Source organism: Acinonyx jubatus, chromosome C1 (assembly GCF_027475565.1).
Source record: "Acinonyx jubatus isolate Ajub_Pintada_27869175 chromosome C1, VMU_Ajub_asm_v1.0, whole genome shotgun sequence".
Classification (NCBI taxonomy): Eukaryota; Metazoa; Chordata; class Mammalia; order Carnivora; family Felidae; genus Acinonyx; species Acinonyx jubatus.
In genome coordinates, this window is record NC_069381.1 from 149,175,633 (window position 1) to 149,197,056 (window position 21,424).

General features: G+C 37.2%; 1 protein-coding gene across 5 annotated transcripts in view; it reads right to left on the minus strand.

Moving 5' to 3' along the window:
* The window catches only part of KCNH7 (potassium voltage-gated channel subfamily H member 7), a 638,553-nt gene that overhangs the window by 8,879 nt on the left and 608,250 nt on the right, over positions 1-21,424 (minus strand). For 4 of the 5 annotated variants that reach the window (XM_053215167.1, XM_027055624.2, XM_053215165.1 and 1 more), the window contains 3 exons: positions 14,723-14,986; positions 8,585-8,753; positions 801-993 (listed from right to left, as the gene is read on the minus strand). In XM_053215167.1, the coding sequence (XP_053071142.1) occupies positions 801-993; positions 8,585-8,753; positions 14,723-14,986 (626 nt within the window). The remainder of the gene's footprint in view (positions 1-800; positions 994-8,584; positions 8,754-14,722; positions 14,987-21,424) is intronic. The other variant, XM_053215168.1, reaches the window with a different exon arrangement.

The following is a 21,424-nucleotide window of genomic DNA, read 5'->3' on the forward strand; positions in this document are numbered from 1 at the left end:
AAAAAATTACTAGTGGTTTAAAATCATTCTTTGAGGTCCACTGTTCTCAAACTTGAAATAAACATAACCAAGGGATACGGGCATTTTGTTTCAAAGGGACACATGCACCCCAACGTTTATAACAGCACTATCAACAATAGCCAAAGTATGGAAAGAGCCCAAATGTCCATTGATGGATGAATGGATAAAGAAGATGTGGTGTGTGTGTGTGTGTGTGTGTGTGTGTGTATATATATATATATATATATATATATATATATATATATAATGGAGTACTACTCAGCAATCAAAAATAATGAAATCTTGCCATTTGCAACTACCTGGATGGAACTAGAGGGTATTATGCTAAGCAAAATTAGTCAGAGAAAGACATATATGACTTCACTCATGAGGACTTTAAGATACAAAACATGAACATAAGGGAAGGGAAGCAAAAATAATATAAAAACAGGGAAGGGGACAAAACATAAGAGACTCTTAAATATGGAGAACAGAGGGTTACTGGAGGGGTTTGGGGAGGGGGGATGGGCTAAATGGGTAAGGGGCATTAAGGAATCTACTGAAATCATTGTGCACTATATGCTAACTGGATGAAAATTAAAAAAAAATAAATGAACAGAAGAATTATTGGGGGGCTGGTTTAAATTCAAATTCTAGGGGCTATTCCCAGAAATTTAATGGAGCAAAAACAGATGGGGATGAGACCTTTATTTTCCCATAGCACCCCAGATGGTTCTGACTCATGTGGTCCCCAGAAACACCCAGAGAGAGACTCTCGTTTATACAGCATCTACACTTACTTGTGAGGAAGGACTGAAACTTCGATCAGTCTTGATGGATGCTGCTGGATGGCTGGATCTCATCAGGCGAATAATGGGTCTCTGATACTCTGCTCCGGCAGTTACCATACTGTAGGCGGGGGGAACCACAGTGGTTTGTTTCTGCAGCAACTGTAAGATGGTCTGGATGTCAGCAGTCATTTGGGATTCAAGTCTGCAGGACAGACACAAATAGGGGAAGACAGTCCTAAAATAGTCCAGGATTGCAAAGCATTCGAGAAAATTCAGTACCACCAACAAACAGAATTATGGCCCTGCTTTAAACAAGAAGGACAGGAGAGGGAGCACACAGATTCTCTCCTGGCTGATGCTCACTTTCTGTGTTCCACTAGTGGTTCTGATAAACACCATTGCTTTCCTGCTTCTTTAATAAGATCTTAATGGAAAAGCAGCTGAATTGAAATAGACTACATTTTTACCAACCTTTATTGATTTCAAATGTAAAACATACTGAGAATCCATTGTTAATGATAGTTTTCTTTGCTTTTTAATCAGGCTTTGCCAGTTTCTTGAGAACATTTTGTTTACTCTTTAAATATGGACTTGGTAGCACATTTCTTTCATAGCTGCAACAATTGTGTAATTTCTTATGTATTTCAAGTTTACCTTTATTTTACCTTGTTTCTGTCCTATTCACAGTATTGCATGTTATTCATTGCATTCTTTTTTTAAAAAAAAATTAAATTTACCTATTTTTGAGGGGGGGAAGGAGGAGCAGGGAGACAGGGAGACACAGAATCCAAAGCAGCCTCCAGGCTTCAAGCTGCCGATGCGGGGCTTGAACTCGTGAACTGTGGGATCATTACCTGAGCCGAAGTCGGACGCCTAAGCGACTGAGCCACCCAGGCGCCCCCCATTGTGTTCTTTATTGTTAAATGCTGTTAGATGCTAAATTTCTAACCAATTTACAATTCCAGGCCTTTGGCATTTAAGAAACAAACCAAATATACAAGTTCACTTGCTTCTATGACCCATCTGGCTTGCAAGATGCCAGTCTGATGTTTTTTTCCCCAAAGCTCAGAAGGATCCAACTGGCCTGTTAAATTCATTCTCATTTTAAATTAAAATTCGAAGGAAAATAGCAAAATACAATAGGACTAATTTTCTTTTTTTGCATGTGTTAACAGCACTTTAAAAAAGGAAAGTTTGTGGGCATAAGAACAGAAAATTTGGACTGTATGCATCTTTAGAAAACTTTAAATCTTACTTGTGCTATTTTGTCTCTGAATGAAAGATGCAAAGAGAAGGTAAATCTTACCAAAATTTTAAAATCATAGAACTAATTTTGTCCAATTATATACATGCTGCATTTGTTTGTGACATTTGAAGTGGAGAGAACTTAGTCTTTGATTTAAGAAAAGGTCATTTTGTTTTTCTTTTTAGTTCTTAATCCTGCAACTACAGATCTTCCTCCTGAGAATCATAATAACATCATTCGTACAGGTTTTCTATACCTGGTATACTTAACCATATAGCTTCCTGTCTTCTAAACCAAAAGCTATACATTATACATGATTGTGCCTCACAAATGTCAAAACCACACACTGAAATGAGACAAAAAAAGGAGTTATCGACCAGTTTATTTATCTACTTGTTACCTGTAGGTCTGATCTATTTCTTTATGGTGCCATCTAACTGGAGAAGACTTATTATTTTGTTGTCATATGTCAATTTTTCCTTTCATTTCTCAAGCTCCAGTTCAAATTTTATCTGCACCCGAAACTCTTTCCATCTTGGACTCATTCAGAATTCATTTCTCCCTCCTTTGCACCCCCAAAGAAAAGTCTGCAAACAGACTAATGTTTAGTGAGTGGCTTACAAAGTATTTATTACATTGAATATAAATGGACTTGGGGGTGGGGGATGGAATACAAATTTCAACACATGGGATTCAAAATGCAACAGAGAATAAAAAATCATGATACTGTTTTTGAGTCCTTTATCAAACAGCAGTGGTCTCTGAGAAATGGGATCTTAATATCATGGATTCTATTTGAATAGTCTCCATGAAGAAGAAATCTGTTGGAAAGTGGGTCTTCAGTAATGGAAATGTACTACTGTAAGTAGGGCTCATGCATGCAAGAGTTCCCTGGCAGGTGAAGTAGCAGGTGCAGGGTGAGAACTGAGACTGTGTGGACCACTTCTGTCAACCTGACTTTGTTGTTCGTTCCGGGAAAACCTTGCCTGAAAAAAATAAGACTAAATATAAACTTCACTTCACTTCTTGAGGAAATTTCTATAGACCAACTCATTGGAGACAACAGTCTGCTCATCTGAACAAATAATTTGTTTATCAAACAGATTTTATTTATTCAGATTTGGTTGAAGATCTTCACCTCACTGTGTCCCTCAACCTGGATTATAACAGCATGAACTTTGCCCAATTCCAATTAGTTCCCAGCCTTGAAGGGCCCAGATTTCAAAGTCCTAGGAATGTCCTACTTACTTCCCCTCCTGAGACACCACTTAGGCTCTTTCAAGATAGCATTCTCTCTTCCTGCAATAATTTTGAATACTTAGTTTTTGTTTATTAACTGGTTATGTGATATTTTGGGTAGTTCAGTGCAATGGCTTGAATGTTTATATACTCAAAATTCATATGTTAAAATCTTAACCCCCAATGCGATGGTGTTAGGAGGTAGGGTATTTAGGATGTGATTACGTCATGAGGGTGGGGCTCTCATGAGTGGGATTAGTGTCCCTATAAAAGAGACCCCAGAGAGCTTCCTTCCTTCTACCTTTTACCACATGAGTACACCCCAAGAAGACAGCCACCTATGAATCAGGAAACCAGCCTCACCAGAGACTGAATCTGCTGGTACCTTGATCTTGGACTTCCCAGCCTCCTGTGTTGTGAGAAATGAGTCTCTGTTGTTTATAGACCACCCAGTCTATAACCCGGTTTTAAAACTTTTTTTTTTTTTTTGGTCAATGAAAGGTACCGAAATATGCCACTTTGGCATATTGATTATTTGAGTTGTAAGCACATGAAAAACAGAAAATGCAGAGAGAGGCTTTCTCTGAACTTCCCTTATCTTCCTAAAAGCAGATCCAAAAGGAACTCAACTGTGATAAATTCACTCCTCTGGTATTTCATCAGCAAGAGAAGATTGGCTCTTGTCACAAGAGAAAAGACTGGAAGCCGACACCACACTGAGACAAACTTTTTCACAAACTACCATCTTCTACCTCTTCTTCTGACTGTCCATTTACCTTTCCTAAAAATAATTTACTCTCCTCTAAGAGGCTTACGTCCCCTACACTTTCCCTTAACAAGGTGGTGTCTAATCCCGGATTCTAAGCGACCTTGGGGATTTACTCATTTTCCTCTGTATATCTCCCATGTATACATGAGGGCAATGTGTTAAATAAACTTATTTGTTTTTTCTTGTTAACCTGTCTTTAATTACAGGGGTCTTAGCCAAGAACTCAGAAGGGTAGAGGGAAAAATATTTTTTCTCTCCTACATCAACATAACTATTCAGCTGCATAAAGTAAATGCGTTCATGCACTTATTTAAAGATCCACAATATACCAGGCACTTTGGTGGGCAGGAAGGTGAAAAGGAGAACATGATGATGATATACGTAGAATCTAGTCTAAGGTGCTGAGAGAAGCTGACCACGTAGGAAGGAAAAAAGAAGGAAGTACATAAATAAGTATAACACTAGGTGAAGCACATGCTCAATGCCATACTAACGGCACACACGTAAATTGCTCTGGATGATCTGTAAGACATGAAATCATTATTAAAAGCTTTTACATGCTCCAGAGCTCCCTACCTGTAGTGTGGTCAAAGCTGGGCACTTGTTAGAATGGAGTTCTAGATCTACGGGACTTAGAATCTGCATTTTAATAAGATCCCCAAGCGATTCCCATTCACAGTAAAGTTTGAGAAGCCCTGTTTTAGGATCAAGTGCTATTGCCCTAAATATGTATGTCTGTAGACATAATATATAAATATGTAAGAACCTTCCTTTTGTAAACCTTTAACCCTACATATAGTTTAATGGTCATTAAAGCAGGAAAATGGTAGCAGCAAAGCTGATTCAAGATAGACCCATTTATATCTGTTCTTATTGCACAGTTTGCTTAATATGAACATTTCAAGGAGACAAACGGGGTTGTGATTCACAGTTCTACATTCGAACAGAATACTGAAGCTAAACAGGGCAGACCCAATTCCAGAAAATGTCCCAGGATTCCCACTCAAAGTCAAAGTTTGAGCTGAGTTACCCTCTTCAAACTTGTTCTTTATACTTTTGCCTTCGTGAGTAAAGTGGAGGAAAGATGTTGGAGACGCCAGTGCAGTAAAAATGTAATATTTTGGATTTCAAATCCAAAAGAGGCTAAGCTGAGTTAGGCCATAAAATGTTTGTTGAAAATATTGGAGAGAAATAGAAGTAAGTCAAAGTGAGAAGTAGATCAAAGGACATATAGATGCTGGGACTATGTCAAAATAGATGCCAAGATAGATTTTTTAAAAATATGTTTATTTTGAGATGAAGAGACAGAGAGTGCACACACTTGCATGCACGAGTCGGGGAGGGGCAGAGAGAGAGAGTGGGAGAAAGAATCCCAAGCAGATCCTTAACGCTGTTAAGGCAGAGCCTGATGTGGGGTTTGATCTCATGAACCGTGAGATCATGACCTGAGCCGAAATCAATAGTTGGACACTTAACCTATTGAGCCACCTAGGCGCCCTAGGAGAAATTTAATTGTACTTTAGAGATGAAAAGTTTCATATAAAAATCATAATAAGTAATGTAATAAGATAACAATAAAAATTATTATTACTAATGGGCTATTGCAAATCAAATGCTCCTCGATGGGTGTGCCCTTAAGAGTTTACACTTTTGGCCCCGGGACATATTGAAGACATACGTTTTCAGTAATCTCCGACTTATCTCAGCAGCAATGATTGGTACCCCTGAAAAGGCAACTAAAGGGATCCTAACACCTTAACTTTAATCCTGAAGAAAGGACTAAAGGAAGTAAATATAAATAAACTAGGAGAATACACTCAGGAGGAATACCAATAATAAAGTAGAGTTCATTGTTCATCAGATTTTACCTAGCTGCTGGTACAACCCCTCCCTGTGTGAGCATCTATAGTTTCCACATATCATATCTTAGTCCTTAAATACCATTGCAGGTGTGTATGAGTCAAAGACAGAAACTGAGGCTAGAGAACCATAAATCCTGTACATAGTTAAGTAGCAGAGCTATGACCTTAATCTAGGCTAACCACAAGTATTTTGTAAAGAAATCACCGCTGTCCCTGTCAATTCACTTATTCATTCACTCATATTTATTTATTTATTTATTTATTTTTATTATTTTTTTTTCATTCACTCATTTTTATATCCCCTCAACAAATTGAACACATTTTATGTCCTGGCAGTAAAGAAATGGACACTTATTTTCCCTAAGTCACAGGAATCAAAAAAGTCAAGTCCAGAGATCACACATACCAATTTTTATGTGTGTACAGTATATATTTTTGTGTATGTTGTGGCTAAAGGATCCATGTGATTGGTAAACAAGGCAAAGAGAGTAAAAAAGCAAATGTATTAATTAAGCCACTAAATATGCTTCTCTGACCAATAATAAGTATTACCATGGCAAGTTCTTATACTTGAATGAGGGATTGCTGACCCTAAGTAAATGACACGATACTTTAATCTTCTCAGGTATGTTTCAATTTTATAAGACTTGCATTTGGCACTTGAAAATGGTGTATGGACCTTAGCACCAGGAGGTTTTAAATTCAACTAAAATCCATGAAAATACAGACTACAAAATAAATCTTTAGCTCCTGCAATATTTTCGTACTTTTGTTTGAAATGAACAAATTTATTTGAATTTACAAATCTGTAGATTTTCTATTTGTCTGTTTTAATTCCTAATTTATTTTTTTGTGGCAATGTATATGTGTGTGTACACGCATTTTAATGTGCTTACTGTATTGTTTGTCCGTATTCATTTCTGGCATAAACATTTAAAAAAAAACCATGAAAGATAGATATAATGGATAAAGCACATAGGAAACATTAAGCAAGTAGTTAGTAAACCAGGGAGCTTATGTGGTGTAGGCAAAACTCATAGGACGTGTTAGTTAAGTATAGATAATGAGTAAGTAGCTTGTTAAGCGTGGAGAGAATTCATAAGGTGTATTAAATACAGACAGCATGCTAGGTAACCTTCCAAAGATAGAACAGAAATGGGATGTAACAAACCAGAATGTGGCTTACAGAGATAGAGACAGAAACAAGAAATTATTCTCAAGTCAACTCAGGACAGACAACTGTCACCCCCAAATTTGGCCATCCAGTGGTGACACACAGCATAGGCTCACTCCAGCTCCACATGGGCTTTACCTACAAAGAGCAAATAAAATACATAGTTGCTGAGCAGACTAACTGGAGAGCCACGGCTGTGGCCGGCATATCCAGCCTTACATCTCCGTGATAGAGCAAGTGTGTGTCACTGGAACAGATTTTTTTGTCTGTGGATGCTTTGTGCAAACTGCCACTGTTGTCCTAGTCACCACACATCAGGGCAGGATGATGCAGCATATATGAACATGTCATAAGTCAGGATTCGGGTAGTGTGTTCCTTTTACCGCGCGTGCACTTATTAGAAATGTGTTAAGTATCTCATCTAGCTTTCCTCAACTCTCATTGTATGTTTTTTTTTTCAATTTTTAAATTTTTTTTATTTTTTTATTTTTTTATTTTTGAGAGAGAGAGAGAGAGAGACCCAGTGAGAGTGGGGGAGGGGCAGAGAGAGAGAGGGAGACACAGAATCTGAAGCAGGCTCCAGGCTCTGAGCCGTCAGCTCAGAGCCCGACGTGGGGCTTGAACTCACAGACTGTGAGATCATGACCTGAGCCAAAGTCGGACACCCAACCGACTGAGCCACCCAGACGCCCCTCTCATTGTATGTTCTACATTGATTTAGTAAATTGTGTGATTTGAGCATTTTAGTTTAATCCATGAAGCTTTTTGTCTATGAACACTGCCTTGCCTGGTGGTGTATTCAGAGGCTACCTTTGAATCAAGGTCAATTCCCACGTGAAGCACAACTAAAGCAGTGATATCATACTCAATCACATATTTTTTTTCCTGACTTAGTGACCAGTTTGATTTTACTAAATCTACACAGATTGCGTTAAGGAATTCTATTCTCCTTAAAACCAAAATTCATGCCTCATCTTAAAAGGGTAGAGATCAAAGACGGAAGGAAAATGGAAAAGATCTGGGCTTCAACGCTGTGCTATTTTTGATTCAAATACATTTTTCACATATTGACTGAATATCTAAATGTTGAAATAATTTTGTCTATACTTAAAAAAAATGCCATCACACATAACTAAGTTACCAGAAACAACCAAAAGTGTAAAAGCAGGATTAAAAGAGGGTGTTAGTAAACAAGCCAAATATGAATTATTTTGAGGGACAAAAAGGATTTTTCTTCAGCAGCTGGTGTGGGTGATATACTAATTTTATGACAAGTAAAGAAAAAATAGGATTTATGTTGCCAGAAGCATGACGTGTTCTAAATAAATGCTCCTTGCAACACAGATTAATAATTCTGTCAACTTGTAGTCTTATTTTAAATAAGTGAGCATATATGAAAACTACGAGATTATGGTAGTAGGAATTTGCTATTTACAAGGAGAAAAGCTAGACCCCACCAAGGGTTTGAGTGATGCTCTCTCTTTGCCTTGCCGTTACTTGTACCTGTTAAGTTGTTCTTGAAGCAAATCTAATCTTTGCTCCACTTCCCCGTAAGTGAGGTCACTTTCGGTTTCAGAGATCCCCCAGGCAGCTCGCTGAAGTGCTGAGGGGCTAGACTCATCAGCCTGAGTCTGCGCATTTTCTTGCTCCCAGCTTCTGGTGTCAGCGATATCTGTGGGAAATAGCAAGATGGATGTCAACTTCTTTGGGTGCCTCTTTGCCTCAATAATACAGAGACTTCTACAAGATAAGCAGGAAAGGACCTCAGAGTAGAAGCCGAAAGACCCAGGAGAGTGATTCAAGGACCTGTCCAGGGGCCACAACCAATTGGTAGCTGAGCCCTCCCCTCACCCTGCCTGTCACCTCCTCTGTCCATTTCCATATGAATGAACATACAGGAGGGCAAGAGTTTTGAACGTGATTTTGTCTCTGATTAGACAAATTAGATTACTTGGGAAGAAACAGCATATTTTGCTTGTTTTACTGCACCTTGCTTTGTTGCACTCATAGATCCCGGTTTTTACAAATCAAAGGGTTGCGGCAACCCTGTGATGAGCAAAAGTCTGTGGGCTTCATTTTTTTTTTCCAACAGCATTTGCTCACTTCGTGTCTCTGTGTCACATTTGGGTCATTTTTGCAATATTTCAAACTTTTTCATTATTATTATATTTATTACGGTGAAGTCTAACTAGTGATTACAGCTTGCTGAAAGCTCAGATAAACTTCAGCATATTTTTAGCAATATAGCATTTTTTTTTTAAGTACGCTTCACACCCAGGGCAGAGCCCCATATGGGGCTTGAATTCATGACGCTGAGGTCAAGACCTGAGCTGAGATCAAGAATTGGATGCTTAACCGACACACCTCGACAACACAGTATTTTGTAACTGAGGGATTGTACGTTGTTTTTTAAACAAAATGCTATTGCACATTAAAGAGTGATATTCACTTTTTTTGCAGTTGTCTGGAACTGAACCTGCAATCTCTCTGAGGTATGCCTGTACTGCTTTGCCTTGCATTTAAGATTTTAGGGCCGTTCTCCCAGGATAATCAGCATACTGTGTGATTCAGAATGGGCCCAAGGAGAAAGCCACAGAAAAGTGCCGAACTTCAGGGGATTCCCTTGGGGCAACTCACCTCATAGTGGAGCCGTTAAAGATGGCAAGGGCGTTAAATGTCCTGTAAGCCCACTACATGTTTTTGTCTTTCCTTGTAGCTCCTTCTGCACTGCCCTTTACTATAGTCACATTAATTTCCAATATGCTTTCTTGTGGCGCTTTCATTTAGAATATTTTTATGTTTCTATATTTGAAACATACCGCTTATCTGTTCAAGTCCACTTTTCAAGTGCTCTCAGTGTCTGTTATGTCCCAGACACTCTGCTAAATGTGGAGGAATTTAAGGCAAAGAAGACAGGCCCTACACCTGAAGAATTTGGTAGCAAGGTTCTGATAGTTTTCGTACAGAGATTCATCTGTTGACTAATCTTTTAATTTACAGCTTCTCTTACGATCTGTGCTTGCAAGTTATCAATATCTGAGGACGGATGTAATATCTTACTTTTCCTCTCATTTGTATCATATACTTTGATGACTTTTGCTCTGCTTTCTTACCCTCTACATTCCACAAAAGAGCATATAAAATGATTCAAGGGTTGGAAAATAAAGCCCATGAAAAATTACTCGTGGAGCTGGGAGTTTATTTCAGGGATAAAGAAGAAGTGACATCTTCTCACTGGGAGGGTTGGTAGGAGGAAAAGAGTATCTAAAACTGGTCTTCATTTTCACATGGAAATAGATTTGAATTATAGAAAGTGATTTTGGTTTGATAGAAACACTTTGTTTTTCTTTTCTTTCTTTCTTTTTTTTTTTGACACTAGCTATGATTAAATGCGGACAAAAGTTATATAAACTTAAGGAATTTATATCCGCAGCTATTTAAAAAAATGGGTAGAAAGTAACTGATTTGGGAAGATTAGGTATGATTCTAGAAATAGGGAACAGGATTTGCAGGGCTTCTTGTAGTCCCTTTCCTGCAGTTTCTCCAAAAGTACAGTCAGATAGCTCAGAAGCATCCCCTCTCTTTAAGGAGCAGAAAGATCTCTGTATTCTTTCTTCATGCTTTTTTTCTATCATTATCTCTTTATCATTGAATACACAGAAATTTCTCTTAATGAGAGGCCTACAATTGCTGTCTCATTTGGGTGAAGCTGTGCCAAAGGAAGCAGTAGCTTCAAAAAAAATTTTTTTACTGTTTATTTAATTTTGAGAGAGATAGAGCATGAGTGGGGGAGGAGCAGAGAGAGAGAGAGAGACACAGAATCTGGAGCAGGCTCCAGGTCTGAGCTGTCAGCACAGAGCCCGACGTGGGGCTCAAACCCACAAACTGTGAGATCGTGATCTGAGCCCAGGTCGGCCACTTAACCAACTGAGCCACCCAGGTACCCCGGGAATCAGCATCTTCAAAGACAGCATTAGAAAAATAGAAGGTCGGGGTTCCTTGTTCTCTTGAAATGGGCAACAGATCTCATAGAGCTTGTTAAGCATTCCAGAATGGCTCTTTGTGATTAAGGCTTCTTAGCCTATGAGATCTTTGGTGTTTTGTTTTCTTTTAAAGGGACAGTATATGATTTCTTTTGACATTTTACCAAACACAACAAAAGGAAAATGAACCTAGAAAAATGACAGTGCTGAAGTTTTGGGTAATAATATATCAGCAGATTTTCACTGAAAAGTATGATTTGCCATTCACAGAATTGTGACTCTATTTAAAAGGAAAAACAATAATATAATGTCTTAGTACACCAGTTTTTCAATTTTGGAGCAGCAATGTCCAACATTTAGGGCACACATATAATGGTTTGGGGATGCCGATCCTTGTCTCTGTCTAGCTACCTGCTAGCCGGCTAGGAGGAATCTTTACAGAAGACAGTAAGAATCGATAAGATGGAAGTTACATATTATGCTCAGAAGTTTTGTGCCAAGAGAGCGTATAGAATTTCTGCCTGTGCTTAACAGCTCTTTCATTCTCAAATCATGTATAATAAATTGATTTTTAAATAACAATGGTGAATCGCATGCAATAAATTATGTATGATTATATATATATTTTTACTGCTCAAGAAAAAAACTGATTATCTTCTCAGCAGAAATGAATAAAGTGTAAACTATCAGATAAAGGCTTCCTTAATTGTAATTTACTTTTTTATTAAAATCTGGCTATGCATGATTAGCTTGTTTTAACAGTAACATAGAAAAAAAGTTCAAAGGGGAAATCCTGGTTAGTGGTCTTAATCAAAATGAACGTCCTTGTAGACACTTTCTAAATATAGCTCAGAAAGAATCTGCACTTGGTTGCCTTGGAAAATGTTGCTATAGTTGCAAGACGCATTTCTGGAAATGGATGAACAGAAAGTAAACTTTCACTTTGCTCTGGGTACACGATATTTCTAGAGGTAACTTTTGGCCTCAATCTAAGTAGGGTCAGAGTCCACTTAGTTTGCTTTTTTTCTTCTTAGTTTTGCCAAAAGGTGCTCTTCTGTTGGATTCAGCATAAGTACCAGGAATGCGAGTAAATGGAACTTCCTATTGATGACAAAACTAAAATTTGCGGGGATTTAGTAGTTCAAACTGTAGCAGTTACAGCCACATCCTACGTATTATTCAAATTCTCAAACATTCCTGGGGCGCCTGGGTGGCTCAGTTGGTTAAGCGGCTGACTTCAGCTCAGGTCATGATCTCGCGGTCCATGAGTTCGAGCCCGGCGTTGGGCTCTGTGCTGACAGCTCAGAGCCTGGAGCCTGTTTCGGATTCTGTGTCTCCCTCTCTCTGACCCTCCCCTGTTCATGCTCTGTCTCTGTCTCAAAAATAAATAAACGTTAAAAAAAATTTAAAAACAAAACAAAAAAAACAAATTCTCAAACATTCCATAATACTTCCCCTTAAAAAAATCATTAGGGAATAAAATTTGCAGTGAATGAAGTTTTAGAATTCTCCATCAGTTGATCACATTAATTAACCAGGTTAACCATGTGTCACAATGCTATAGGCCATCAATTATTTTATTCAATTGGCATGAATATTTAGCTATATATTTCCATTCAAGGTAATGATTTATGACTTGAATAGGGATTGAATTGTACATTTCTGAAAATTAAAAATCTGGGGATATTAAGATTATTTGTTAGAATACTTTTTTTATTATGCATGTAAAATAGCTAATTAAAAATAATTGGAAGAAGCGGCCAAGAAAAATACAAGATGAAGAGCATGACAATTCACTGTCAGCAAGAGTCATGATAAAGTCAAATAAAGTCCCCCAAATATATCTTCAGTGCCCTGTCACTTGAGACTCTACAACTCAAGAAGAAAACAATGGAAAGTACTTTTTAAAAAATCAAGTCCACATTATGCTGACTTTTGGAGAAGTAGAGATGGCTCAGTGAGCTCTTCAGAACTTCTGACTTCGATGATACAACCTTTTCCTATTTTTAGCACTTCCCAGAATCTGATTTCATAAATAACTAAAATGGGACATTTGGTAATCACATCGAATATTCCATTCTTCCATTGTGATAAATGAGGTACTATTTTCATTCACTTCATCAAGATTTTAAATTGTCCAGAGAACATTTGCATATATTCTTAGCTTACTTCAACACAGGGTCATGGCAAAAGCTGATTTGATATGTGATAGGGAAAGATGTAAACATCCAAAATTCAATGAAACGATTGTTGCTAGGTATAGTCACTTCCAATAATGGTGACAATGATACATAATATTTATTTACCTGGTGCCATAATTTTGCTATCCTGCCAGGCCAAGAGCATCCTATTTTCCCTTCAATTCTGTTACATTCTTTTGATTTTTTTGGCTACACATTCTTTATTTCTACATTTTTATAGCTCTATTTGTATAGGCATTTTATATATACATTCAGTAATTAAAAGGTTAGGAAATAAAACCTGTGAGACAATACTAGACTGATTTAGGGATTTTATTTCAGAGAAAGTAACTTATGCATGTTCTCCTGTTCAGTAATTGCAATCGACTATTGTTGGTTAGAAAATGTTATTGTATTTGAAAGAGGAGCAAGCTGGGGCACTTGGGTGGCTCAGTCCGTTAAGCATCTGACTCTTGGTTTCAGCTCAGGTCATGATCTCAAGGCTCATGAGTTCAAACCCCACATCTGGCTCTGCTCTGACAGTGCAGAGCCTGCTTGGGATTCTCTCTCTCCCTCTCTATCTCTTGCTTGCTCTCTCTTTCAAAAATAAATACATGAACTTAAAAAAAAAAAAAGCTGAGCAAGCTGAGCCTTAGTGGGGTCTGTCAAGTCACTTATTCAAAGACATAAAGGGGGCAAGTGAACAAAGCAAAGAAATAAAGGGAGCCAAGTTGGGACCCAAACACCTGTTCTTGCACCCACTTAAAGGTTAGATTTAACCACATCTGTAGCTCTAGCTCCTGTTATGCTAAGTTTTTGTTCTTCCATGTGATAGTTCTCAAGTTTTCCTAAGTTTCCCATCCTTTAGAACCAAATCTGCATACATTAATTAAGCATTATTATCCATCTCATGCATATTTTCTACACCCCCCCCCCCCCCATATTCCTTCTGGTAGAGATGTTAAACAAATGTGTTTAAATGAGTTGGATAAAGCACATACTTTATTTACGGGCATTTCTTCCCATTTCTTCAAATTCCCTATAAACAAATTCTTCTTGGCATGTATTATAGCGTTACTGCATTGGCTTTTCATGCTATAAAATGGCTGGTTTGGGAGTGAGGAATAGGTACAGAGGGTACATATAAGAATCAACTGGTTAGCTCTCTTAAAATACCCATTAATCCCTCCTCTCTCTTAGAAGCACAATTGACCTTCCCACAATGTTCTACGTGACATTATGTTAAAGCTCACTGCCACAAAAACCTCTTACACTATCAATGTTTAGAAATAATTAACACTGTTCCAGAATTGCACAAATGCTTTGTAGATGATCTGAGATCTGAACTCTGCAAATATTTCATGAAGTTGTAAAAGATTAAATTAACACGTGTCAGTACAGTTCTTGATTTGTGAAAAGCCACCGTTTTACAATTAGCACTAAAGGGAGACAACGTGACTCCTGAGAAACTTGATTACCTTTGCAAGAGTGACTTCTTTTATCTATGTGAATTCTTCCTGAGGTTGGGACTGTTTCTTCAAAATGGAGTCCAGCTGCTTTCCCTATTCCTGGAGGAGAATCTACTATTCCTGAGAAGAGAGGCTTTTGTTCATCATCAATGGATGAGATGAAAGATGAAGATCTGCTTTTTTTCTCTTCAAAGTGTTTCTTGGAACTCTGATAATGTCTTATGGTATCTACAGAGTCTTCGGGACCTTTTGTACTGTTCCCTTTGCCAAAATCTATCAAAAAAATTATTTTATAGAAGATAATCAAATGTGAGACTCTATGCATATTATACTGCCTAACTATACATAAACTGCCTTTTTAAGAGTTATGGCCTTTAAATAATTTTAACATAGAATTTCCTTTAAAACCACCAGAAAGGATGTTCATTCTCCTTTTCCCATTGAGAATGTAGCTACCTAAGCAGAATTTTTTTAATTCAAAGGACATTAGAGTATCTTTGTGAAATACATATCTGTTTCAGAGTTAAAAGAATATCTGCAATAGCAATAATGTTTATATCTCAGAAAAAAAACCGATAACATAACCTTATTTACACATGCTCAACGGTCATTTGTATTCTTAAAATCTGGTGCACTATTTCTTTAAGGAAAGGGAATAGGGAGGGAAAATATGTCCCAATTCTAAAATACCACGACTATGCACCTTGTTTGTTTTTAGCCTTCATGCTCTCTCATGTGGCAGCCATTCACGCATGGCAAAGGTCAAAACAGGAAGCCTCCTAGTAGCAAAGGCTGAAGGGATGAATTTCAACCTTAGTTCAATGTATGTAAAGGCCTTGACATTCCAGGTAGTTTGGTCTTGTGGCATATTGCAAAGAATATAAAGCTTAAATACAGTAATTAAGGTGAGTTTACCTAATTACATTAAAACCAGCAGTGCATATTGGCTGTATTATACTGAAATGTCAGGATAATTTTAGCCCTGAAGGTTGTGTTAGAACATATTTCAGCAGGAAAAGCTCAAAAAGACAAATCCTGAAACTTGTTTCCATTAGTGTCCTGGGGAGACAGTATAATTCTCCATCTGCTTATGGCTAATAACTAACCAACACAACTCCAGAAAGTATAGTATTTTCAAGAGAAATGGCTAAGACGGTGTCCGCATCTACTTAATGCCTGATTGCTTACTCTCTTATTTATGGAATAGGCCAAATGAACTGATTTAAGGCCACTCCAGATACTACCAACGATTCTTTAAAATTCTTATATGGCATAGAAATTAAACATAGAATTTTTCCTTTATTAAAAAAATATATATATATCTCATAATTTAAAATCTGAGAAACCAGGGACGCCTGGGTGGCTCAGTCGCTTAAGCGTCTGACTTCGGCTCATGTCATGATCTCACCGTGATTTGAGCCCCACATCGGGCTCTGTGCTAACAGCTCAGAGCCTGGAGCCTGCTTCAGATTCTGTGTCTCCCTCTCTTTCTCTGCCCCTCCTCACTCACTCTCTGTCTCTGTCTCTCTCAAAAATAAATATAAACATTTAAAAATTTAAAAAAAATAAAATAAAATCTGAGAAACCAGAAAGCAGCCCAAGGTAAAAAATGAATAGAGTTTAAAAATCAACTTGATGTGATTAAGGAATTAGTTTATGTCCTGTCAATTAAAGTTAAATGTGGCAAAACCAGACTGCTTAATTTAAGATTTCACATTTGCTCAATGATTTCATCGTTGAGCAGAGAAGATCACAGATCGTTCTGGTTTCCAGCACTGTGGGCAGCATTGGTTTCTCGGTGTCGCGTTTCCCCACTGAAGCACTAATCTAACTGCCTGTGAATATTCAGATCAGCATTTTCTTTTCTCTCCAGTGACACGGACATGACCCTTCTTAAACTTCTAGAGTTCATTATTGTCATCTCACCCTCTGGTTTTTTTTGGTTTTAACTTCTCCCCTCCTGGAAATTTGATCCACATTCCCCATCTTATGAACATATTTCATTCCTCAAAAATAATAATTGTTTCCAATTGTATGCTAGTAAAAGTAAAAAAAAAAAAAAAGCTTTCCTTTTCTAAATTGTCCTCACACTTGCTTAGTGAATTGCATCAGTTTCTTGTATAGCAGATAGGTGCAGTTTTGGGCAGCAGTGGGATTTGAGTCAACTCTGGCTTGGCTTCTCATCTTCTTGAAAATGCCTTTTTAAAACACTTGTATGGAGTCTTTTTCCAGTATATTCAAAGGTAAACTGAATTAACCATCACTTCTCATGCTTCCAATCTAAGTATGGATAATGCTAACATGGATCTTTGTCATGAAAGTACCTCACAAATTACGCAACCATTTTGTCTTCTTGGCTTGAGAGGTCTTGGAGTTCTCTGTGGATTTTCAAATCCTCCCAGATGGTAAATGTTCTGTCCTTCCTACTACCTGGGCCTCGGTCTTAGTTTAACTATGACTTGATTTTGGATGCTTAGGCACAAATTCATCATATTTTTTAATTGAATTCTAACTTGCTGATTTCAACTCAGGACAAGTATTTGCGACATGTGGTGAAGGAAGGATCATTATTTTGTTCTCTTGTAAAACAGAACAAATTACTTAAATTTTTTTAAAAATTTTTTAATGTTTATTTATTTTGAGAGAGGGAGAGAGAGTGAGCAGGGGAGGGACAGAGAGAGAGTTTAGACACAGAATCTGAAGCAGGCTCCAGGCTCTGAGCTGTTAGCACAGAGCCTGACACGGGGCTCAAACCCACAAACTGTGAGATCATGACCTGAGCTGAACTCTGACACTTAACCAACTGAGCCACCCAGGTGCCCCAGAACAAATTACTTTATATACATGGTCTCTAACTCCTATAGTAAAAATTCCAGGGAAAAGCAGAATCATGGGAGAAGAAGCAAGAGTTAGGTATCTTTGAACTTTTCCAGTATGTAAGGAGAATTACCCCACATTTTTTCTGGATTCACTGCCACTGGAAAATAAACCAGCTGCTTCCTGGAACACAGGCCACATGGACAAGTTTCTTGAATGCAACCTAACTGCAACACCATTTTCTTATTCCTTATTAGACAAGTCAAAACTTCACATTTTATCATATAAAATGAAAGTTGAAAAGACAATTTATTTATGGCTTAAAAATGGAAACTGCTCAGGGTTAAGCTGGAGGTGGGTTGAAGAAATACATGAAATTAGGCTAAATGTATTATAATTAGCCTCTGGGTACCTCTAGATTTTGATGGACTGTTCCATTTCTGTTTTTTTTCTAATTAAACTGAATTCTTTGATAGATATTAAATAGTATTAGGTACTGTTTTTTCTAAATACTAGTTTTTTCTTAATGCTATTCTTATTCTATGTAGAAATAGTACTCTGAAGTAAGCTGAGGGAGTTTTACATTTTCCCCTTTGCTAGAAGTGAGATTGTATGTTTGCTCCTGTTCCCACCATTTTACAAAGAAAAAGTTTTGCTTGTCGATCTGGAAGCAAATGCTTGTGCTCACTCCATCTTTTATGGAACCTTTATCTCAGATTAATGACCATTTTTATTCATCAGACCCGATAAATAGGTGCAAATTTTGGTCAAAGGGAGGCATTTAATGTGCCCTGTCAGCATTTGAGTTTTGTATTTTCTATTGGTAACAGTTTTGGAATAAACTGAGCATTTTCCAGCTAGATGCATTTTAAAAAGTTATTCCATGAAAAATTGAAGTCTAAGATAAATTTTTTCATTTTATTTCAAATACCTTAGTTCCTCTCTAGCTTCAAGGAATGTTGAAAGGGGACTAGTGTCATTTTTCTATACAAATGCAAGATAAAAAACATTTAAGCTATCTTAAAAATGAAAATAAGCAAATCACATTTATATATCACTAAAATGCATAACAAAAGCTAACTACTGTTCGTATTGGAGGAGATATTCCAAAAAGATGCCAAAGTATACCATCAACATATTTAAGGCTTAATTTAATAGAATTAAATCACCTTTATTCTATAAAAATAAGTTCAACTGCATATATTTACTACTTACTTCAATAACTTTCATACTACTATACCACTTTGATACTGCATATTCTGTGCATAGGAAGAGTTGTGCAGAACATTCCAAATATTTAGTTACAAATACCTTGTCAGTTAAAACATACATGGGTGTGAGTGTGTATGTGCATATCTCATGTGCTATTATACATGTTATTGTACTTATAGACTATGTATTTTATAAAATAAACACAACATAAAATCTTAATTATTATTCCCATCACCCAATGAATCATAGGGTCATACTCTGAAGTAAGCACAACTTAACTCTGGAAACTACTTTAATCCAGACAATTTTTTAGCATGTTCCAAATGACTATACCTCATTTACTTCTGTTCTGTCCAACCATCTTAACAAGTCCTTAATAAAGGCCACTAAATAGGTCACTAAAGCATCATTTTTCTTCTTCACTTTCTGTAACAATGACTTTATTTCCATCTCAGGAACTGTAGGACCTCTTCCTACAATGACCTTAATTAAGTTGGGGGGTTCCGGGGCACCTCCAATCCAGAATTTCATGAAAGAAAGAGAACTACTTGAAGATTACAAAAAAAACCAAAAAAACAAAAAAACAAAAACCACACCAAAAAAACACTAGATATTCTGAAACTCATGCCTAAACTAACAACTCTCTCTTGTTGAGAAGTAGGTTTATTTCATCAGAAGAAATGTGAAACTCATGAGGACAAGCACGTTTATTAACACATTAATTCTAAGAGATAAGTCCAAAATGTCTAGCCTCTATTTTGTTCAAGTCAACTTGCCAGGGATTCTATATACCTTTTCTTTTTAAATATTTTTTCTTTCTTTCTTTCTTTCTTTCTTTCTTTCTTTCTTTCTTTCTTCTTTCTTTCTTTCTTTATTTCTTTCTTTCTTTACTATTTTTAATGTTTACTTATTTTTGAGAGAGAGAGAGAAAGAGAGAGAGAACACATGCAGGAAGGGGCAAAGAAAGATGGAGACACAGAATCTGAAGCAGGCTCCAGGCTCTGAGCTGTCAGCACAGAGCCCGACGGTGCAGCGCTTGAACTTGTGAACTGCGAGATCATGACCTGAGCCAAAGTAGGATGCTTAACTGACGGAGTCACTCAGGCATCTCTTAAATATATCTTTTTGAATGTAAGCTCCTTAACAACATGTAGTTGGCATGATTGTAAGGGGTAGGGGGCGGTAAGGATTGAAGTCTGAAGAGTTCTGGTGCCTTAAGTAGATAGTGGATGGCACTGTAGGACTTAGCCTCTCTCTCTATCCCCAGTGCTCAGCTTTGTGTTCTTCTGTCTGGTTCTTGGTGCCTCTGCTGAGTGATTCAGAATCATCGGCGCTCTTGGATGTCTATGTTTCACACAAGCAGTAAACAATCGATGCATTTCATGGGCAGCTTTTAGTTGATGTACTTCCACAGTATTTAGCGTCAATAATTTTCTAAAAGTTCCCTGTTCTTCATACTAGTGTATGTGTTTTTCTCTTACACATTAATTCTACACCAAGATACGTATCAAATGAGTGGCCACTCATTTGTGGAACATTAAATTGAGTCCATGGGGACTAAATTGCTTTCAGCAAATTTTATACTTGCTGTAGTGCTATGGAGTCCTAAAGACTAGTGTTAAAGTCTAGAATCGGTTCTCAAGCTGTGTATAACCGGAGTTAATTTGTGTTTTCTCATTGCCCAAATCATGCTTACTCACTGACACACCAGGAAATTTCAAAGAGAGGCAGGCAGGCAGGCAGGCAGGCATATCCCTTACTATCTACACTTGATATAAACTAAGTCTCATAGATTAAGACTGTGATTAAAGGAAAAGTTTCCAGAATTAATAGAAATGTCTAGTTGCATGAGCACAATATACATTGTGACACGCTCTGAGGGCCTTATCAGGAGATATAAACAGATTATTTAGCTTGAGACTGAGGAAACTAAACAAGATTGAAAGAAGATTTAATAAATCTTCAACTGTATGGGGAACATTATTATATAGACACATTTTCAAGTTTTCTTCATCTCCAGAGAGATAAAAATGAGAGATTAACACCAGGATAAGGGATTTTGGTTAAGCCTACAGAAAAACAGCTTGACAGTAATCATGCTGATTTTAGAAAAAGTTACCAAGAGAATAATGAAAGACACTGCAGAAATAAATTAGCACCTATCTGAGTGGCTTATTGTTCTGCGATCAGCTAGAGGACTCAACAATTAGCCCAATTAAGCAAATATATATCAACCATTCTTTGTTAAAGGAATCTACATTTTTGTAGAGAAAAAAAGACAATAAGCATTAACCACTGTGCAGGGCATATTTTGACAATATCACCAAAGGAAACTGACACAGGAATTCATAAAAGGAATAAAATCTATATATTTGGGCAAATCAAGAAAGAGTTCATGGTGGGGAACATCTCTCTACTTGTTAGATAGATGCTGCCCAATTCACAAATTGCTTATAAAACCAATTACATCTCTCTAAAAAAAAAAAGAGAGAGAGAGAGAGAGTTAATGTTGAATATATCATTGGAGATTAACCATGACTAAAAAAAAAAAAGGTAATTTTGGATGGTGGATGAAAACAGTGGTGTGGTTGCATGTGCCTATGCTTGAGGATAGGGAGGTAACTTCTGATTAAGGGAATGGTAGAAGCAAAAAGACACATGATTTACATGGAAGAGAGGGAA